Source organism: Varroa jacobsoni, unplaced genomic scaffold (assembly GCF_002532875.2).
Source record: "Varroa jacobsoni isolate VJ856 unplaced genomic scaffold, vjacob_1.0 scaffold_733, whole genome shotgun sequence".
NCBI lineage: Eukaryota > Metazoa > Arthropoda > Arachnida > Mesostigmata > Varroidae > Varroa > Varroa jacobsoni.
Window position 1 is genome coordinate 34,121 of NW_019213635.1, and position 23,012 is coordinate 57,132.

The 23,012-nt window shown below is 37.5% G+C and overlaps 2 protein-coding genes across 6 annotated transcripts; one reads left to right on the forward strand and one right to left on the reverse strand.

Moving 5' to 3' along the window:
* Positions 1-993: 993 nt before the first annotated feature.
* On the reverse strand, positions 994-14,072 carry Polr3F (RNA polymerase III subunit F). 4 transcript variants are annotated; one of them, XM_086969449.1, is made up of 9 exons: positions 13,443-13,841; positions 13,220-13,250; positions 12,149-12,378; positions 8,750-8,856; positions 7,068-7,228; positions 6,708-6,877; positions 4,006-4,114; positions 3,488-3,677; positions 994-2,583 (listed from the first exon to the last, which is right to left on the reverse strand). In XM_086969449.1, the coding sequence occupies exons 3-9, from the start codon at positions 12,353-12,355 to the stop codon at positions 2,424-2,426; spliced, it is 1,104 nt and encodes a 367-aa protein (XP_086825575.1). In that variant the 5' UTR covers positions 12,356-12,378; positions 13,220-13,250; positions 13,443-13,841; the 3' UTR covers positions 994-2,423. The 4 variants fall into 4 exon arrangements, with proteins under 4 accessions (XP_086825575.1, XP_022693618.1, XP_022693619.1 ...); XM_022837883.1 differs by lacking the exons at positions 13,220-13,250; positions 13,443-13,841 and adding an exon at positions 13,986-14,072; XM_022837884.2 differs by lacking the exons at positions 13,220-13,250; positions 13,443-13,841 and adding an exon at positions 13,865-13,969.
* Positions 14,073-14,276: 204 nt separating this feature from the next.
* On the forward strand, positions 14,277-22,740 carry LOC111263088 (UBX domain-containing protein 4). 2 transcript variants are annotated; one of them, XM_022837880.2, is made up of 9 exons: positions 14,277-14,555; positions 15,735-15,821; positions 16,117-16,358; positions 16,746-16,945; positions 18,642-18,827; positions 19,169-19,409; positions 19,736-19,885; positions 20,306-20,559; positions 21,065-22,740. In XM_022837880.2, the coding sequence occupies exons 2-9, from the start codon at positions 15,740-15,742 to the stop codon at positions 21,204-21,206; spliced, it is 1,497 nt and encodes a 498-aa protein (XP_022693615.1). In that variant the 5' UTR covers positions 14,277-14,555; positions 15,735-15,739; the 3' UTR covers positions 21,207-22,740. The 2 variants fall into 2 exon arrangements, with proteins under 2 accessions (XP_022693615.1, XP_022693616.1); XM_022837881.2 differs by lacking the exon at positions 14,277-14,555 and adding an exon at positions 14,932-15,221.
* The last annotated feature ends 272 nt before the right edge of the window (positions 22,741-23,012 follow it).

The following is a 23,012-nucleotide window of genomic DNA, read 5'->3' on the forward strand; positions in this document are numbered from 1 at the left end:
GCAACAAAGCTACGAAAGATAAGAAAAGAAATAGAAGAAATGACATAAAATAGATCCATAATTACTGATCAACAGATACTAGCATCAGTGAGGAAACTAATGTTAGGTTTGAAATGCATTCTGCAAGTAATATTTAATATCCTCTGTATTAATTTTTATGTAATTAGTACTTAATATCTGAAAAGTCGAAAGCTAGTTACAAATTGAGTACACGGTACTAACAAAAAGGATCGAAATTTGTCAAAACATAGGTAACGAAATTATGAAAATGTCATAACCCCAGAGACAATACATTAGCTATGGCTAATGTATTGTTATCTTATCCATAAGGATAAGAGTCATTCGTGTCCGTTGTGTTACTCAATACTGGACCAATAAAGCATTTAAAAATACGGAGATTTTTAAACCTGGACATCAGAGTAAAGTTGTGTATATTGTAGACGCAAGCACACTTTCAGTGTAGGAAACCCAAAAACGCAAGGGTCGGTCAATCGTATCGACTATATGTTTCATACCTGACGTACAGGTAGAATAGCATGACATAATCTGTTTTTCTCAACTTAAGTCAAGGATAGTCTACGGTAAAGTCCACTCAGAAACGACGTGGCAAGTCATCAAGTTTTGCCGAACCTGCAGCTATTACCGTCTAGTTAGTCAGCTAGTACCATCAATGCACAGGCTTATAGTTAGGAATAACTAAAAGAAGCTAAGGAGTGCAGTTTTACTCGTCTAGCAGGGGCCAATAACGTGCGTCCGCTCAGCTGATCAGTTCTGTTGTTTGTTATTGTTTAATTAAGTAGATGATGACATTCAATGCTTTAATGCAGAGCGAAAACATTGTCTGTAATGGACGTGTTATAGGGGCATCTCACTTCTACACACACACGGCCCAACTCTTTTGGCAGTCTATTGCCATGTACTTGTTATTGTTTTTGCTTTGCTTTATTTTACTCCCTGTCGATATTTGATGTATGTAATAAATCACGTCGTACGTAGTTTAACTAGTTATCATCTTAATTTATTGACATTTCAAATGAGCAAAATTATTGAAATAAAAAATAAATACAAAGTCGCAGTTATTTTTGTCTGCACCCACTCCACCCCAATTAGGTAATATATCGTATCGTATTTTATTTCCTAGCATATGTATACTACTCCGCCACTTTGCATTACTTTTTTAAAATATTATAGTTGTCCTTTAAGCACTCTATGGACTGATGTATTTACGGCTTTCATCAGTGCCGCAGGCAATTACACTGTAGTACAGCACAAAGGTTTTTTGAAACTTTCGGTCTTAATTTTTTTTTACCAACTAACTCTTATCGACTACTCGAGTTGAATATCGAAAACTTCTTCATTGGCCATTATTGAGAGTGAGTGAAATCTATATTGTTAACAAAACCGCTATAAACTAACAAATTTAGTTTCCGTACAGTCTACCGTGTTTGTGAAACTAACAAATAAGTTTATAAGTGCAACTAGTAATTTCATAGGTAGTCATTGCAAATAATTTTTTGCAAAATTACACGTCGTAAACGATTACCTTTATCTAGCTTATTCTAACAGCACTAGTCGTCTATGCTTGCAGAGGTATCCATTTAGAATAACCGGCGAATGAGCAGGCTAGATGGCAAAGAAGATAATCAGTGGCGAGCTCAGTTAGTCGATGTCAAACCGTGCCTCTTTTTGAGAGTGTACATAGCAAATCATTCACAAAAATATTGCTTATTTTCATATACACTGTGCGTTTTGCAAGCGACCATAATGTACATTCCACAATGACGTATATCACTCAGGTAGAAGTCTCATTTTGGCAAAAGAATATATCCGCCCACATCAGTCCACAATTATCAATGAGCTATGTAGTTATCAACTCTCATTAGTGAGCTAAATATAGGCTGTTTACACAGGCATCTCTCGCTTCCAGTCTTCTGTAGACTTTATTCGCTACTCAGTCACGAAACGTTCTAACTACGAAAACAGATCAAGTCAATGTAATTATAAATACATAGCTTTACCGGGGAGCGCACGGCCAGCATTGGGAACTTCAGTATTCTATAGATAGACTCTCACTTTCTTAGATGATCTTTAATAGATAGTAATAAATAGGCACAGTTATAGAGATACAGCAGTATTGTCCATTGACATACTAACATAAATTCAATTAGAGAAATAAGGATGACCGAAAAATCACGAGCAAACCATGGTAAATAACTAGGCACATAATACATCTTCTTTTTATATTTTCACAATTAGGCTAAGCAAGCCTGGAGTATGGCGAAGAAAAAAGAAATATTGTGATGACAAGTTTGGGCAGATACAAACACGAGCCAATTGCTTTAACATAATTCAATAAACGGACTTATCGTAGGATTTCTAACTGCGCCAGCACCGACGTAACATCGAAAATCAGAGATTATTCACTAATAGTCAAGTAATGCATCGCAAATTGGGCCCGATGGATCGATCTCCTCTGAAGGATTGTTTTCTAGATCCTCAATGTCCTTGAGGAGGTCAGCGGTGTACTCGCATTTCAAAGGATTCCTGACACCATGAATGCTACAGTCATGTCTGACGGGACATCTGCTCATGACAAAAAAAAAACGTGCACATTAGGATGAAACTTTCTCTACTTGCGTGTTCGAATTCTAGACAGTTAACATTTTTGTTAATAGAATCAAACCTTATTTTCGACATATATTTAATAAAGATAGCAATAATGGACCACTATAATGAATGTTAATTAGAATACAATATAAATATATGATATAACACGCATTAAAGCCCGTCAGTTAACCACATTTCGTAAGCAATATCCTCCTTGACAGCCCTGGACACGACTTTGAGCATCCAAATTCTATGACGAGTGCTTTATGAACATGCTACATCTTGGCAGTAATTGTCCTTATTTTAACAGCCTATCTCTTACATGCATACCAACATGTAGCTGATATCTTGCTGCCATCTGAAGCTCAAAATTTAGCCCAACTCTGACCCTAAAGACATTTCCTGTTCACTTACGTACAAACCACTGCCCCGCATTAGCTTTACCTAAAGCCTCGATAGAAGACGCGACATTTAGACGGATTCTTTGAGGGAATACATTCTAAAGATAAAGCACTTCATCATCTTTAAGCAGCAAATGCATCCCGTTTGTGCAGTCCACATTCTAAGCAGCTATTTCGTATTTCATCTTTTCCAAGCGGAATACATATTTAACATTAAAAACGAACATAGACTAACGTTTATATTGCAGTAGTAACTATACCCAGACATAGCGACAGCAACTTCGGAGTTAGGCGTAGGTGAGTGCTGATATAGATCAAACTGACCCTTATTAATTAAACGCAGCACAAACCCTATGAATGATCTATGACGATTAATTTTGTTCTCTTTGATATTATTTTATCAAATAGGAAAAAATCGTTGAATTACTATAGTTATCTTAGATTTCTAATCCTAAAAGACTGGTCAACATAGTACTTGCCTCCCACATGCAATGTTGCATATGGCCATCGGGCTCTGATATAGAGAGTCGAGGGCAGCCCAGAGACAAAGATAGTCATTCGAATCTTTTAACTTCTCTGAACTAACCGAACGAACGACTTTCCCCTGGAACCGCAAAGTTCCGAGTATCACATTGATATCTTCCACGTCTAACTCGACCTTCGAAATCCCTGCAAGTGAAACAAGCGTCGTTAAGTATTGCTTACATATGAACAATTATTAAACTAAGCTGGTATGTATTCCATTTTTCTTACCTATCTATAGTACTCTTTCTCTGAAGAAAAGCTTTCTACCAAAAACTGCTCTTCATCAGAGGGGATGGAATGTAAAACCGAGTTGAGCGCCAAACTGAATTTTCAAATAGAGTAAGAGCTTGCTTTATCCGTTCCTTCAGGAAGTCTGTTAACATAATACTAGCTCCTTTTGAATGCATATTTTAATAAAGCTAATTGGCGTGTAAGTTGACCTGATGTTTTAGAATTTCGAATGCACACTTACCAAGTTGTTTGATAAAGCTCCAAACCTCCTTTGTGCTTGCGACCGAATTATTCCGCATATTTACCACGTCATCTTGGTACTTCTCCGCAGCATTTTTCCCTTTATGTGCCTGTAATGGTTATATGCTATATAAGGAAGTTTGAAAACTAAATTTCGTAAATTCAGCTTCCAGTGGTAATATACTTATCATATGCATTTCTATCGTGTAGTCTTTATAAAATAAAATATAGCGTTTTTTTTTTTATTTAATAAAAACACAGATTTATTATGTGTCCGCCGTTAGTCTCTACAATATTTTCTTATCTCTCAGTCAATATATTTATTGTATCTCACCCGACAATTTAAGGGTAGTGTTGAAGAGCTCATCCAGCCAGTTTTAAAGACCCAGATCTTTTTATTGTTAAATACACGCTTAAAAATTTCGTTCGTCATAATCGAAGAGGATATTTTGTTTCGAAGAGGAGGTTTGGAAAATGTCTGGCTGCAAAAAACCTCCCACCTCAGAACTAGCGGGACTGCTTTAACGGCTCTTGTCATGTGTGTTTTGGTATCATCGTGGAGAACGTTAACTGCATTGTTTATCAGACCTCTTCAATTAGGTAGTCTCATTCACTTGATGCAACCAAGGCGTTATGGTTCTTAGCTATTGCATTGTTTGTTTTCGTCAAACATTTTGTAGCGTGTGAGTTCTTCCAGTCTTATCAAACACAGATCAGGGTCTCTCTAAAACGGAAATCCTGCTTAACTATGGGCCAGAATACCCATTCCTTTCTCTGCTTCACGTCAACATAGAGGTACACATTGCATGGCACTCGTAATCATTCTGAGCAAGATTTTTTCATTATGGCTACGTGTTGCTGGTGCCAGGCCAATAAAAAGTTTTTATAAATATAATAATAAATAATAAAAATGTTTTTCCGTGTTCTGCGCTCATTATATGGAACAATCAAGGTCTTAATTTTTAAGCAAATTCCTCTGATTCAATATGTATGTCGATGGCCTTATGACTGCAATTCGTCTTCGAGGCCAATTCAGGAGCTGTTTTCTGGCCGTTTTCCTTTGAAAATGGCTTTTGCTCTCCACCTGCCTCGGATAATCATTATTAAATCTCGCAAATCACCTTCGAGTAGTTCTCACAGAGACAAAACTTTTATTTGTGGCATAGATATTTTTTTGCAGTTTTTTGATTTTGGCAATGAGAAAACTAGAGTAGGTTTCGAAAATGTACTTTTTTTTTTATCAGGTACGTTTATTCCTGGAGCCAAGAAGGACGACCATTATTTGTGGTCTAATGTTTGATATTTGACCTGATATTTGATCAACGTTAGAAATACGTCGATAAAGAATGCGGTGACATATGGAGAATCCTGATCTCTCCGTAACGTCAGCGATTACTGGTTTGCCCTGCAGACGTCGAAGCTGCTGCAAATCTGTAGCTAGTAAATGTCGACCTTTACAGAAGGAATGAAAAAGCATGCCATTTTATTCGAACTACCTTAGCTATTGCAGGGTCATTTTAAAACTGAGCGTTCTAAGCGCTGGCTTACTTTTCCATGATAGCATTTTTCAATTAATTCAAGGTCAATCGGCTCTACTGCTTAGAAACTCGTTTTTAATATATATATTATTATTGTCCCAAATAACAATTTCATATTGGCAACATCTTGACGTTTGCCGAATAACATAAATTATTACAGAATTAACTTTCGTGTCGTCTTTCTAGTAACACTATTAAAGTATTAATACTGTCGTTTTCACTTGCACAGTTAACAGACACTAAAAGAAGATAAGTAGATAATGATACGTTTGTCAATCACAAAAAGCGTGTAGCGAATACACACAGAACAGGACCCTCTAGCAGTAAACGTCGTAGGATAGACTGGAATTGGCATTTAACCATCTGAATGTAGACACAGCTATTAAACATAGATGAAGCGTCTTTAATGGCGCGTCGAAAGATTCAATTCAAATTAGTTAAGCCACTGTCGGCGCTGTCAAGCCACAACCAGCGTAGTCATACTAATAAACATCTACTAGCGATACATATTTAAAAAAAAAATTTTAGCGAGATGTAGGTCATTCTTACAGAGTGACTTAACAACTACTACCGCCATAATCGGCTTACCAACATGCCTGTTCTTTCTAGCATCCATATTTATGTACTACAATACTTTCGATTTCAGTCAAGTCTGTTGAGTAGCAGCTGAAAGCAATTTTTCTCAATTTCAGATCGAATCGAACGATATGAAATCATCGCCTCCCACGCGTGAATGCGCATGTGTCATCACAGATTGACAACCTCTTTTGACGAGTTCAGTGCCCATAATGCCGACTATCACCCGTTGAGTGTCAAAGTTGCCATGGTAATCCGTGTGCTAAGCAACGCACACGATTGTCACATGAGATCTCCACCGATACGAAACCCAATTTGTGTGATTTGCTTTGCTCAGATTGAAGACAGAAAACGCCTCACAGACAAAAAAAGGAGGCGTTCATCGACTTTCATGCTTTATAAATGCAACAACCAAGCTATCAAGTTTTTTTCAAAAATTTTATCCGCCATACGATAACATGACAAGTGCAGTTTTTTCATGTAAACGCACATATAACTTCAGTTACAACGGAAACTTGTGTGTTTCGTTTGACTCAGGACGCTTCAGCACTACTAGAAACTTAAGAGCTAATTCACTAAATAAACTCACTAGAAATCTATAGCATTGCTGCTGTAGAATCTCCACAAACTCGGACTCGAACTCCTGGCCAGAGTACCAGGCGCCGCCAGTTACTGACCTGTCAGGCTCCAATTCGTATAGCATATACAACCTCTTCTTTGAAGCCGACACGGACTTAACGACTTTAATCAGCTTCTTAGCTGGCGACAGAAAATGAACAGATGAATGAAAATTAAAAAAAGGGTAATAGGGACCCGTAGTTTTTTCTAATTATAGTTAACAGAAGATTAACTCCATTTTATACTCCATTTATAAAACAATTTGACAAAACAAATGTATAAGCACGCTGCTTTATTTTCACTAAGATAAAGCATACAAAATAAGGCTTACTTTCGAGGTTCTTGAGGACTTTATTAAGTTGAGGGAGAACCAGGCCTGAAAACGAGCGGATATCTCGAACCCAAATTCCTTTGTTGCCAGCTCGTTCGATCACTTGAAACACAACACGCTCGTCTTTGTCACAGCCTTTTGTCCTGTCCTGATTCACATATCTTGAAAATAACAAATAGAAAAACCACCGAGTGACAACGTATAACGGCGCGCACTATCTGCGCTTGGATGTAATTAAGTAATTTATCCTACTCAATCACTAATAATAGTAATAACAGTAAGATAAATTCATGAGATTGAAACTCTGAGTCAATCGTGCAGCGTATACTGTGTCAAATATCCTCAATAAGACGAAAAACAAATGCCGTTACAGCTAGCCTAATGAGCTAATTATTCCTATTTCGCAGAACTATGCCTTATATTTTGAAGCCGTTCATGCGTGTACGGGTTACGCCGCCAGAAGTACGATTAAAAAACTCAAAAGATAATACTATAGAAACTTTGCACCTCTGCAGGCCATGGCCAGTGCTTATTGCTGCGTCCCGGGATAATTAATTGAATGTAAAGCAGATACTAAAGATATATTCTATTGGTGCTAATCGATTATGCTGTATGATCTCATCTGAATACTGCCATAGGTTACTGTTCACAGAAGATTTATGTATACATCCACGTGGCCAAAGCGGAATAGCCTGAGGCAGTTATTTTAGTTTATCCTCTGAAAGGTTCGAGTGACTTCCACCAACTCGATCACCATAAGGACCGAAATATTTTGCACTCTGACCCTACTATAGCAATGCACTTATTAGCTCTAAGGGTATGTTCATGCCTAGCTGATTCATATGAATACCATTGCATAACGGTCTCTCTCGAAGGAGCTAGGCGCTTCATTCTAAAGCTCCCTACCAACGTTACACACGCGAAATTGAAATTCGGAAAAAATACAGCCGTAATAAGAGGCTATGGCTACCTCCTAGACCAACAATTAATCCGGTGGCTATGCAATCAATCTTCAAGTTACATGCCACATAAAACAGTGCACCCTTACCTGATAATGGCTAGTCAATGGCCAGGCTAAAGTTTTTTTTCCCGAAATAGATCAGTTCTGACCCAATTTAAGTGATTTAATGAATGGCAGACTATTGCAATGATCAACCGTCATGTTAGTTCAAACCAATTATAATTATTCTTCTCAATTTTTATCATGTGTACAGAAATCTGTACACATGTGTGCGAGCTTGGGGCGCTATTGCTGACTGCTAGTCATTATTTTCGTATGCATATCAAATTCAAATAGAACATTTTTTAGCAAGTTTTAAACCTGGCTAAGCCTATAAACGTCATCTCTCGCTAATAAGAACTTCCGTGCAGTAGCTTGGAGAACAGAGCTTCTGACTATATCGGAGAGAGTTAAAATTCAAAACTAACAACATGTCTAATGCGAATAATAATAAATATGCAAAAAACATCATGGTTATGCACGTTGAAAATCACCTACTACGTTTGACCAAATTCATAATTTAAAGCAAAGCATCCGTGGGTCCTTCAGTTACATCTTTACTCTAAATTATGACAGTGAAACAGGTAAAATTTTCTAAATTTAAAAACGCCAAAATTTACACAATAACGACACATTACAATCATCGCATTAGAACCGAGCATCTTCAAATCTAAAAAGTCACCTATAAACAAGTGTTCCACCCTGTTTAAGAATCTCAATTTTGCCTTTAGAGAGAAGTTTGTTGATTGCATTTACGCGTTGAGCCGGAGTTACGTTTGGCATTGCCACCTGTAACGATAGAAAGATACAGAATCTATTAGGCTAAAAAATACTCTTACAATAGAACCTATAAACAATAAAAAAAATTCGAAGTAGAAAGCCACCTTTTGAAGTGTCGACAAATATTCTTAGGTCCATAAAACAGAGGTTTACATTTATTTTAGGAGACTTTTTTAACATTGAACTTTTAGCTAACTAATGAGAAATCAGCAGAGAATCTGCTAAACTCATGTGAGGTTCGTGCGGTGTGTCACTTTTCTAGTATATACAATTACTCCTCATAAGTTTTCATTTCAGGTCTATACATCTTATACGTTTGAGGGCAGAGCCAAATTGATCTTATAGTTATATGGAAATAGTTAAGCTATTTTACTTTTTAAATCGACCAGACCTATTGAGTAGGGTGTTTGTTTGGTTCAGCTGCGTGGCTTCCTATTTCGGTGACATTCTCGTTGACAACGAACTCAATCGAGCTAACGATATATGTCCAATGAGTTCAGTCGAGTAAGGTTTGGCGAGCCTTAAGAAATATTGAGCCAACTAGTGCCCGCTACAGGTCGCTAATAATAAATTCACTCAATTCTACAACGGCTATTGGCGTGGCGAACAAATAGTTTGTGGAACCACAATAAAATAATTGTTCACGCCGGCTTCTTCTGAAGCCGGCGTGAACAATTATTCAGTTTTTTCAGAGAAGGTAGTCTGATTTTTGCCGTGCATATTCCGTTATCAAATTGTTGTTTCCTTTTGACCATTTTTAAACGAAGACATAGACTCTGGCTTCTTTTGTGGCTTAATTGGTTTCTTTTGTTCAGGTAAGTTCTTCTTTTTTTGCATGTTGGTATGTCAATATCGACAGCCATGTCCTTGTATTGATCAAATACTGTTGGTCACATGTAATATATCCTGGTCTATCACATAGACAGTTCTTTGATAAAAAGGTATTCGCAAAGAAAGCCACAGAGTAGAAACGCGGTATACTCAGGCTGCTATCTAGGCTTTCCTGCTTCTCATATGTTTGTATATGGGCCGTTTAGACGTCGACGTGTCTACTATTTGTTCAACTAATGCAGAGCCATCTTTTGCTGCAATCCGTTAGCATGCAGCCTTCTTCATAATATGCTGATATACTTGGAAAACCATATTACCTCCATGGAGTTCTGTAGTTAACTTTAAACCCGTTGGTATTCTAAGTTAATATAATGGCCTATTTGGCTAGTAAAATCAAACCGAAGGCCTGTAATCGATACTTCGATTGCTAAATAGGCTGGCCGTTTTTGAAATGAAGCCTCCCTTAATAAAATTTAAATATCCTGCAAACACATTGTTATGAAGACGCATTGCATAAGGATAACCTATACATCTTACCTAATAATCCAGCGCCGTCGTTTGCACACATTTGATTATCATTTCACACTTCTACACGAAAATTTTAAACCTGATAAACACTGACGAGATTACTGCCTTAATTTTAACAACGAACGGCCAGACAGAAGAGGCGGTCGTGCTTTTAAAAAAAATGTTATCTGCAAATAGACCGCATTATATAGTATCCCATTACATTCAGAGGAACTCCATACGCACAGAGTCATTATGCTGTAAAACACAGTAGATGGACAGATAAGTACAAATTAATTATTTTAACATGCTTATTAAACTATTACCAAAAAATAAGTCAACTACTATACTACTACGAACAAAAAAAAATTACCAGAAGCAGTCTAACATAAATTGGGCAAAACATGAACATACAAAGCTTCTCTTAGAAAAGGAACATATACCTCAAATTGTAGCTGACAGCACTACCTGTAAGCAGTACTCAAACATAGTATGTTTACATATTATTTTTGTATTATATACAAACAGGTAGGTACATTTTTTTTCGTTCAGGATAAGCTACTATTTTTTCCTTGTTAGTAAAAATAGTATTAATGAACGCGTTTACTGAAGGGACAACTACCGAGTACGATAATAGAGTTCAAACTATATATTATAATTTGCTCATTTCCGCCTCATCCATACAAGGTGATTTTCTTACTAATAAGGGTGCTCGGTAGCTTTCTACTGAACACAAAACTGTCCTATGAGAAGGTAGAGATAGAATGGTGGAACAGACTTATATTAGAATATTTTTTCGCTCGTAATGGTGGATCACCTCAACACTCCTCGAATATCTTCAAACTAGGACATAATAATAGTTGGGCGTTTTCTGAACCAAAATTCGCAATTCTATGCTTGGACGGAGGTTTGGAAAGAAGAAAATCTATAAACGAATAATGCCATTAACATTGAATAGCTCCAAATAGGTATACAAAGGTTTTCTGTAAAATTTCTTCTTGTTCTTATCTTATCAAGATGTATCAAATAAATTGAATTAATAACCTCTTGCACCAAATTGCCATCGACAATAACTTCCACGCCATTCGAAGCTTATACGACAGGCTGAAACCACAGTTGTGTAATGATATGGCATTGTGGCTTCCATAATTCATTAAAATACGAAGGTAAATGCATGTCTGGAAAAAAAACAGCATCAGGTTGTATTTTATACATTACCACTAAGTCATAGGGCTGCTCACTCTCAGCGGCTTATACAAAATATTATGATGCAAACGGTGCGTAATTTCAGAAATACGACGTTTCATTATTTGTATAGCACACAAAACGCATTTAAAATTTTAAAAAACATCACTTGAATTAGAAATTGACAATGTTTTCTTTTCATTAGGGCTTGAGCTGATATAGTAGAATTAAGAGACTAGTAGCGTTGTTAAATGATACAATTTAAAAATTTAGGTTCCATCTCCAAGAAACTATTTTCGACAAGTGAGTCGTAGGAAAATAATGGAGTTGTTACGGAGTTAAAACCTACAGCGCTAATTATTTGTAAAAATTTTAAATAAAAAAGGACTCTGGTGAGAAGGTTTAACATTTCCAACCTAAATAAATACAATAACAAATAAAAAAACCTAAGTAAATACGCTAACAAATTAGACGATTCATATGTAAGTCAGGTTATAACAGCCATATTTTAGTACCATATAGAACTGAAACAAAATGCATTGTAGTTTAAATCGTATGTAGTAAACCAAACATCAAAATGGGTTTATTATTGAAGAAAATAATCAGATGATGTCAATGCTATGTACATGATTTCAATATAAACTGAAAAAGATGACACGAGTTCGCAATTAAATTGTATGTCCGGTTTAGAACCATTTTATGGGTCCCTACATGTGGTAGGTTAACGCTTTATTAATACACCATCACGGGGGCGGGCCTGCAATTATACGTTACAAACCTTCATAATACTTTCGTTGATTCCCTCTTTTTGGCCCTCAACGAGTTTCATTATAGTCTCCTCGATTTCTTGAGCATTCGTTGCTTCCACAGGTTCCGGCTTTGGAAGGCCCGCATTCATGCCTCCATTTGCCTCAGCAGTCTCTGCAGGCGCCGCGGCTGCCGACGTTCCCGGCTCTTGTTTAATGCGTTTCGTCGGTGGTGGCATATTTAATTAAATTGCAGCTCTACCTGAAATACACAATATTTATATACGATGTAAATGATTATGTCCGAAATGTCTTCTATTAACTTAAGTTTAGTATTATCCAATTAAACATTGACGACGGTATCTGCGGCGGTATTCGAGATTTGCCTTGACCATCACTCTAGCCTATGCCTGCAAAGCACAGGCTTCACTTAATTATCGGAGTAAATAACATAATACTAAATCGAATTATCCAAATTAATTAATATATGCATATTCCGTTCCTTTATAGCAGTTCAAAAAAATCACTTATTATTACAATTATTATTTAAAAATAAAAATAAATCATGACATTTCTTCCATGTTTTCCTTAACGAATTTTTCGTATATATAATCTGTCCACAAAGCATATAGCGTAACAGAAGTTATAGAGGGAGCATATGATAACTGCATCTGCATATTGATATCCAAAGCAATTCTCAAAAATTTACATCAAAACGGCTAAAAGCCGTTTGTAAAAGATATCTCTCCCTGGATAGAGCGACAAACGTATCTGATTGAACTGTCGAAACTTCTCGATCAAAAACCCTTTTCATAGTGATATAGCGAAAACAAACGTTTGCCCGTGAACCAAAAGTGCTAATCTCTCTAATCCCCGTTTTATGTATAAGAACACCATCGTTTCTCGCTACAACTTATTAGCTAAAATTGATCACTCGTAAAGACCCGTGAAGTGACACCTTATAACTAACAAATTATTAGAATAGTATTGGATTATTAAAACGTCGTACAGCTGTCAGGGCACCCACTTTGTCGGGCTACTCAAAATGCACACGGTTTTGGAAATAATAAGGCCGTAGCACTTACAAACTAGCTTCTGCTTACCTTTTTAAATAGTTAAATTGTTTGCGCGTATCTTAACACAACAGAAATGGCACTTTACAAACGATATTTCATTTTAGCACTGTGGTCACTAATTTACTTTTATCTAGACCCAAACATCCTTGTCACTGCAATCGTATGATGCGGAATTTTTCAAGCACTATTTAACTATCTATATGCAGATATCAACCCATTATATTGCATTTCCTCAATAACGCGCACACACCATGTACAAACGACAACACAGCTCTTTGGGAAACAGTATACCACAAATTTTCATCTTCTGTCGCGAACAGAAATTCGATTCTCGTTTACATTTCATATTCACGTTTTGGTCTGCTTTGACCACGTCACAGTACGCTGAATGAAATAGATATATTTAAACGAAATCTCGGGATTTTTTACGGTTGCGTTACGCGATCTGTATTGAATATCAGAAATTCTAGCGTCATTCAATTTGATTGATTTCACCAGTCAGTTCCTAAAGTAACACTTCGTAGAAACATCGATCAACAGTGCTTCACCGATATAACGAAAGCGCGCTGTCCCTTTCACACGTGCGCTCTCAATCAGCTGGTTTATACGACCAAAACAAAGGCTAACAATGAAACTCGTTTATTCTGTCGTAACCCGGAACGAGACACTAACCTTACCGCCAAATTTAAAAAAAGTCCAAATTAATCACTGATAACAGGTAGACGAAAATCTTCGTATAGCCTTAATATCACCACGGTTTAAATACCATCAAGTACCAAAGTTCAAAACGTACCAGCATCGTGATGCGAAACATTTGTTACTCCGCTGGCGAGGCTGAAAATTATCCTCTAAATCGAGGCCATCGTCTGCTAGATGCTTCTGTTGACAAACCCGGTCCTACGCAGGAAGGTACTGACACAGCCAATCACGCACAAGCTTGCAAGTCTTGTTTTAAAGTGATATTGAACTAGCTTCCAAATCAAAACCCAAGAGCACGAGGTCAAGGCATTAGTGGCTGAGCGCCCTAGATGTTCTAGCTGTGAAGTATAGTCTGCAAAATAAATTCGCCCTCGGCCCTTTAAGAACAAAGAAATAATCAGGCAGGCACAGAAAGAACGAGGTACAGTACACTGCATAGGTGCAATAGCGGCAAAGTGGTGACCAACGAAGGGAGAGCGGGCAAGTCGATGAGCTCCTGGTAAACAGACGGCTAGGTGTCTTCGTGGCTGCAGCTGCTGGTGTTTTATGATACGCTGACTTGTCGCTGTTCGTCTGTCGGTTTGTCCCTGTGCGCCCTGGTAGAAGATACCGGAAAAAGCTTGTCGAGTGCCGCTGAGTTACTGCTGGCCACGACCTGTGTGAGGTAAGATGTCGATTTCTCATAGCGTTGTTATTTTAACGTTATCGTTTAATAGAAGATGTTTAGTATTGAATACGTCCAACACCCTGCATGTGAATAGAGTAGCTGATCTAAATATATAAGATTTAAAAAGGCGCTGTAACGGTTACCCGCGATAAATTAAATGTGCAGTACGATGGACTAACAGTTGACCGCGACATAGCAGCAATAATAGATTGAAGCCTATGACGCGCTGCTGTTTTGTAGCAATTTTGAGATCGGTTATGGAGTGCTTCCATCCTAATTATTCAGAAATTAGATACCCGCAGAATTGTCAGTGTGTCTGTGACACTACATATACAGGTGTGAAAGTGCAAAGTGTATTAGTGTAGATGCACTGAAACGCCGGCTCTCCTGTCGAAAACTAGAACGCAGACGTATCCAAAGGCTCACCACATATTTTGCCGTCTACTATCGTCTGCTGACAAATTGATCGAGTGCTGGCTCGAAGCTGCTGGCAGGTATGAATCATCTGTCGTTCTTGCGTCTTCGGATTTATGTTTGTCATCAGCTGAAATCGTCGTTGAGTCAGAGGCTGGCAGTGGTGGTGATGATGAGAATCAGCTCCAAGCTACTTCCCATTGTATCAGTGTGTACTTAGAGCTGATAGAAGAGAGTAAAAGAAACCAGGTAAAACTTGGTTACTTACATGGTTGTTACCTATGTACATTAACTGACCGTTTTAGTTAATTAACAATACTAGTGACCTCACTGAGCGAACTAACACATGCGCATGTGCATTATGAATGAGCCATCCACATTCATGCTTATACGTCTGTCCAAGATTGTAGAATTGTTATGTTAGGCAACAGCAAGTAAAAAGTTATTGTTCGTCCCTGTTTTTTTTTTTATTAACGTGGAGGATAATTTTCGCTGTTACTAATTTTGACGATTTAATTCTGCCAACCGGTGTTCAATACACACGGCATATGAGACTACATGTAAGAACGTAAATGTCAAAAACGATTATGCTAATTATGTGTATACCTCATAAATTCACTGCTATTAATCTGATTAAATGCATATGGTATTTATAAATACATAACCCGGAAAAATATTCTCCGTTATCGACTAGTCGCGTGTTAATTCAAAGCCATTTCTGCAGCAACTTTAATAACTCTACTCTTTCGCTGCCGTTTTCAGACATCATGGACTGGTTCGAGGGGGGCATCGCTGAGGCGATCTCGGCAGCACAGCATGATGATAAAATTATGACAATTTTTGTGTATGGTAGGTAGCCTTTTAGGCCAATGGCAGACGAAAAAAGATGGCAAGTATTTGGATGGGATTTAGTATGGTATTTGGGATGGTATTTGAATACACATGGGAAAAACAGTACTGGGTTAGTTTGTACGTTGCAGCTTGTTTAGTTCATTTATGTAATGGAGGGCATCACAGTAATGCTCCTATTGTATTGGCGAAAAAAAGATTACCTTCAGTAGATATGCTAGACAGGTGAGTTAGATTATCACGTTATTATTATTATCCTGCTGATATGTTTTGGACACTCTGTTCGGCTGATTAGGTGAAAACCAAGAGTCAGAGCAACTCTCATCAGCTCTGGCAGCACCGTTGCTGGCGCCATTGGTTCCTCGATTAATGGCCCTTCGCTTGAAGCAACCTTCCACTGAGCTAACACAATTTGCCCAGATTTATCCAGTTCTGATTGTACCATCTATCTACCTAATCTGCCCGAAAAGCGGCGTAGCGCTTGAAGTGTTAGCGGGTGTGCAGTCGGCCGATTCTTTACTGGACAAAATTTCAAAGGTGTGTTAAACATGTGTAACTATACGACCATAATAATAATGATAACAAAGAATGTTGCTCTCTGTTGTAACAATAAACCTATTCGAATGTTCTCAATCTTAAAGGCTGAAAATATCATATATATTGATGTGTTTCATAAATACATATGTGTGCCATCATAAATACATAACCTAAGTGGATGCTCTAAGCTACTCTCATAGCTCCCAAGTTCTTGTTATTTTATGTTAGCTAAGTAAATAAATGTGTATGCGCTTTTTTTATTTGTTATTATATTTTATAAATTTGCGTTATTTTTGCCTTCTATGGGCAGGGATTCACTGATAGCGATATTATAGATTGCCAGGAATTTGACAAATAACTTTATAATCCAATAACACAATATCGTAGGTATTGAAAGCTCGAGAGGAACTTGCTACGCAATGTCCAACAGTTTCACCGGCTGGAGAGGTTGTCTCAACGCCGCTCACTTCCGAGATGGATACGGCTGGAGATGGTATGGCCTCAACTGAAGAAAATTCTGTTGAAACTTGCACGGAATTTTCTGTATCAAATGGAGAAGCCACCTCTATGGAAGATAAAGTTAAGAGGTGAGACACGATTGGATTTCGCCGTAATGGCGAGATCTGATGCATTTTAATTAGACTAGCAGGATCTTGTTATTTTCTGTGTCAATACAATTGGTACAACAAAAGAACATAGAGTCGGAAGTTCTTTTATGTTATCGGATGTCATCTGTAACAGAATTGGGACCATCTGTTATTCCGGTGGGGATTCTACCCTAACTAAGTATTGTCCTTCATGTATGGGTTATGAATTTTCAGATAGACAAAAAGGATGCGAACTTTATATAAGGCACTAAAAACTCGTGGTGAATTCGTGATGAAATGATATAGTTCAGTGAACAGAACATTATTATAGATGGGATTGACGGGTGGCGATATTTATTTTACCTCTCAAGACTGAAATTTGTCATCGGACCATATATAATGGGACACAAAGAATTGCTTCGATTGAGAAACCAAATATTTCTAAAGGTTAATTATCAAAAAAAGGCAGGTGGAAGTAGTGGCGTTTTAGCTTTAAAACTGGATTGGTAAAATATTGTGATTTATTGACAGTAGTCTTATCGCAAGTACGTAATCTTTTCTCGTTTATTAAGCATAATTTAGATATCCATTTAGGTTAGCAGATTTTGCAGGCTTATGTTTATAGTGTAGTAATATACTATTTTAAGTCGGCTTTATGTTGGAATTGGAAAAGTGGAGTTATTAGTTCCGATGAGTGTTTGATTTGCATAGCAAATTTTGTTAGTGCAAGCGTTCGAAATTGAATGAAATGTGTTTTGGATCTTTTTGGACGGCTTTTGAAACTCTCCAGTCGCAATCAAATCTCTAAATCATTTCATTACATTTGTATGCAATAAAGCAGTTTACAAATGCGCTTTATATGTGGTATTATAGCGTTTGTTGAAAGACTGGAGATAGAAGGTTGCTTATAAGGAAAATAGAAGGCTTCTGAATCAACGTATACTTTACAACTTTGTGCAGCAGCTTTGTGGAACGCCATCACCTTGTAGTACTATGGTTTGCCAGCAAGCTTTCAAAGTCTAGAAAGTCACATTTTAGTGGAGGTGATTTGTAAACTTAATACCAGGCTTGAGTGTCGGTGTAAGTGTGGCTAATGTTTCTAGAACCCTTAACTGAGAGAGCCTACATTTGGACCGCCATCAACGAAATCAGCCTACAAAAGCGACGCATTATTCACGGCGTACGGAGTTCTGTCTTTCTCCTAGTTCAAGCGAGCATTTTTGAACCTGTCAGATCATCTTCACACGCGAGTTCACGTTTAATTCACATAATGTGCACTGCCGCTAAGCTGAAAACACTTTTCAGTTTAGCGGCAGTTTTTCAGCTTAGATACATCTAAGCTGAAAAAACATCTACCAATTATAGGAAAATACCAGCTAGAACCAAAAGAAATGTATTTTAGTATTCTCCAAGGAAAGCTAGTTTTAATGTTTTGCTAATCTAAATGTCGAATTTTAAGAATATATTAAGCAATAGCAATATGTGCTAAACGGGAAAAACGAACGGTTAAGGTCAAGAACTAAGAAATCTACTTACGATTTAAAAAAAACCGCTACATAACCATCATCTTTTAGACTTGAAACCGTAAACCCCAGATACCATGATTTCCTTAAAAATATTGCTATAATACTATGTAGACCTCACTATTCAGTAGAAGGCGTTCTGATTTGTTATCCATAATCGTGCTTTCCCCCAGAGCACAACGACTTATCGAAGCCGTTCGCCAAGGAAAAGCAGAGGCACAAAAAGCAGAAGAACAACGCAAAGAAATCGAAAGACGTGAGGCTATGAAAAATTTACAGAAAATCCGCAGAGAGATGGAGGATCGCGAAATAAAAAATTTTGTTGAAGAGCGTAACAAGGAACGCGAAGAGGAAAAGAGGTGAATACATTGAAGACAAAATATGATTTTTTATGTATGGATTAAAACATTTAATTTGATTCGATAAATTCTTTTTCGATTAGAGGTATTGGAAATTATTCAATGCTTACCGCTACTGGCATTCCATTTTCTTCGCACAATAAACCATTTTTCTATGGAGTTACCGACCAATGTGTTCACTTGCAAAATAACACAATATAAGCTTCAGACATTTTGATAGGTGTAATTTTTTCTCTTTTGTAGTTGCACTTCAACATATATACTGTAACTATGCAGTTATTTCACAAAAGATAGCTTCCCACTTAAGTGGTGCGTTAACGAAATTTATGGTCGGCATGCAGGTATAAAGCACAACTTCAGGAGCAAATCCGGCAGGACCGGTTAGAACGGCAGCAGAAGTTTGCAGCACATCGAGAACCGGTGAAGGCTGATGAACAAAAAAGACGGAGGGAGGCTCTTGAGAAGCAGGAAGAGACGCAGAGGCTTCGAGCTCAGAATGCTTCGTCAGCAAATATCCTTTTTAGGATGCCTGATGGCAGCACTGTTACTCATTTGTTCGAAGCTGAAACTCCTTTTATCGAGGTTTGTGTTGTCGTATGTGACTTTTACCTGTAAGAAAGCTAATATTTACCATTTTGATGATCCGCTTTTAAGAAAAATTACATACTGACCGTTTTGACTTTAAGTGTATCCCACGACATTATCTGTCTTTAAATTAATATAAGGGCTTCACATATATATACCTTGTCTTAAAAGTCAGACAAAAATGCGATGACATGCATATGAAACATAATGTTATCATAAGAGGATGTCGATGACGATATTAATTATGTTAAGATTGAATGTCGAAAAAAGACATCTGAATTTCCGAAAATATTAACGTTTAGGAACAAAATTATTTCTTTTAGGTTCGACAATACATCGCAGATGCAAAACGTCTTTCGGGTAGTTTTAATTTGGCACTCAACTTCCCTCGGAAAGTATTCAAACCTGACTGCGATCAGAAGACGCTTCGGGACCTTAGCCTAGCACCTAGCGCAGTTCTTCTTGTTATAGCGGTTAGTTCTTAGTTAATTTGCCATATGCACTTCACGGTTATACATTTCTGTAGTCATTTCGAGATCAAACCGTAGTAAACACACTGTGGACCTAAAAATCACAAATAGCAACAATAATTTTTCTACGTGCAGTTGATCATTTAATTTCCGCACTTGTCGTATCTAAACTCGACGAAAAGTTTTGATACCAATTTAATTGACTTGCGTGGATAGTACGCATCGCCACTATACGGGTCAACTTTAATAAGTGTATATTTTACGAACAAAGCACGAGTATCGTTGCCAAATTTCTATAGACCAATTGTTAGAGGAATTAGAGACTTACTTGACTCAATCTAAGGGAAAGAAAATAATGGATGTTTGAGGAAGAAATACTATAATAATAATAAACTTTTATATTGCATTATTTTTGCTTATTAGAGGACGCAGCCAGGTCGTGGCGCTGCCGGAGGCGCTGGTGGAGGTGCTGTGACGGCATGGCGGAATATTTGGGATATCATTGTTTTGCCTTTTACCTTAGCCATGGGTTTTTTCACTTCGTTTTTCGCTGCGCTATTTCCTTCAACTACTCCACCGGCTGCTGTCGCAAGTCGTCCACAGCAAGAGGCCTCGATGCCTAATACGCCTCCAGGAGTAGCATCTGCGACGCCTCATGATGCTCCCGGAGCATCCAGGTAAGCTTCACGTTTATGATGCTAACGTCTTTTTACATATTTTTTTTTCTCTTTATGTAATGCCTCTAAGTTCAACGGATTGTGCTCTTGAAAGTAATTAAATAACATGGTGTCATCCCCGCGACGGTGCAGTGGTAACGTGTTTGCCTACTAAAGGTATAAGATGGGATCGTGTGTGTTTGGATATAAAACTAGGAACATATATATGCACCATGGTGTGAAATAGAAAGGTTAATGACATGTATTTAGACCGTTGCTCCATGTGAAACAGTTCCTTGAAGTGGCTGAGTGTTAAGTTCACTATTGTGGAAGTACGTGCGCTGCATAATTATAATTTCTATATGTATTTATAAATTATTTTATTATACGATAACATATGTAAAAGCCAATTCACATGCCTAATTTGTCAACACGGTACATTTGTGAAGTATCATGCCTGTATGTGCGTTTAACCATGACCAGCTACCTATCCTATCGCAATACTTGAAATCTTTGCGATTTTCAGGGCTCGTGTACCGGGTACTGGTTCATCCCTGCGCCAGCGAAAACCGTACGAACGTAGTGGGAATATCCATCGGTTGAATACAGACAATGATGATTCCGATGAGAACAATACTTGGAACGGCAATTCTACTCAACAGATGTAGATAAGCAATAGTTAATAGATTGCCTTGGACAACATGTGCAACACATAAGCATTTTGCCCCTTCGTAATGTTTCCGATATTTGTCTCTTGCTAGCCAAGCTAGACCGAGTCCAAAAAAAGGAATATTATGACTAAACGGCTTTATTGGGATATAACACGAAAATGCATTGATACATTAGCCACAAATAAGTGGCATGTCTTTGTGTTTTTTACATGCATATTATGGCAGCCGTCTGAACAGGCGAAACGTCCATGCGGACGACTAGAATACATACAAAAAAAGGTAATGGCAAGCACGTTCGTGGTAATCAAGAAGTAGGAAAACAAAGGATATATACTATACCACGGGAGATGCATAAATTCATGGTATATCTGCCATTGACCGGTACACTGTTATGGAAAATTAATAGGGTCTCTACAGTTAGGCAAAATAATAAATTTTCTTACCTCGAGAGAAATGAAAGGTCTAAGTTTAATCGGTAAGATATTTCCGGATTTGAACATATGAACAGCATATAGTAGCCCTTTCGTTTGTTTACTCAATGATTAGGACGAGAATATTATGTTACCATATTCTGGCTGGGAGTGCGTACGTCATTGAGAAACATAATATTTCCTACTCACTTCTGAGCAAACAAGGATATTAACAGTAAACCACAAATGTTTCAGATGAAATAGGTAATTAGTAAACTCTTTCACAGGTGGTTCCTTGTTTGTGATACACGGGGCATTGTTGTTTACTGTATCAGTGCTCCGAATGGACTACCAGAACCTATTAGTAATGGTGGTGCACAACTCGTACGTATAGTGTGTGTGTGTGTATATACATTCACACGGTACGTATGCCGAATTCAGAAAAGAAAAATGTCGAGTACCATATGATAAAATAATGAATTTCAAAACTATATTTAAACGTACAAATTTCTGTGAAGCCTAAACTGGCCCATGACGTAGTACTAAGGCGTTGCTGCCGCGCGACGAATATACTGCTATAGTTTTTACGAGATGTTGTGTTCTTTTTGATCGTAGAGGAGAGCGAGAACATCGAACACTTATGATTATTACTATTGTTATATGAGCTCTCAAAGGATATATATATATCACCATCAGTGAATGCTGGCTTTTTCGTGCCTTTTTTCCACCAATATCGCTAGTAGAGTGTGGCATGTGCAGATAGCGATATTTAACGATTTTGCGCACAGTGATGAAACACAGAAGAATATGGGTAGCGTGGAGAGTCGTGATGGGAACAATCTGTCCTGGTAAATCCCCCTTAAATGACTTTATGATATTCTATGTAACGAGAAAAAAGATTTGAAGAAGACGAACTTTTAAATTAAGCAGTGGTGCTAGGGCTGGTCTCTAGACGATATAAAAAAGGGAGGCTTAAATCAAAAAGCGGAGTACAACAGCGACTGAGAACAGATATTCTCGTAGCACGAGAAAGAGGATACGAAAGTTAAGCTTAATCAGAATAATTTCACCCAAAAAATCTAAGCGAAATAAAGATTTTTTTGTTCATAAAGCTTCACTAATTGGTAGCTATTTATTTAGGTATTGGGTATAAAAATACATGTTCACTTAACCAGTAATGTTTAATATATGTTTGCGCTGCATATTTGCGCTATATAAACATATACACATGTTATATACGACAATAAAATATATACGATGTTTATATAAACATCGTATATAGTTTTTGAACATACCTAGATTTAGGGTCGACGGTGTCAGTTTTAATTAGTGTTCTGAGTCAGTTGAATTAAGACTTTCATGCGTCCAGGACATCTGTCTATTAAAAAACCCG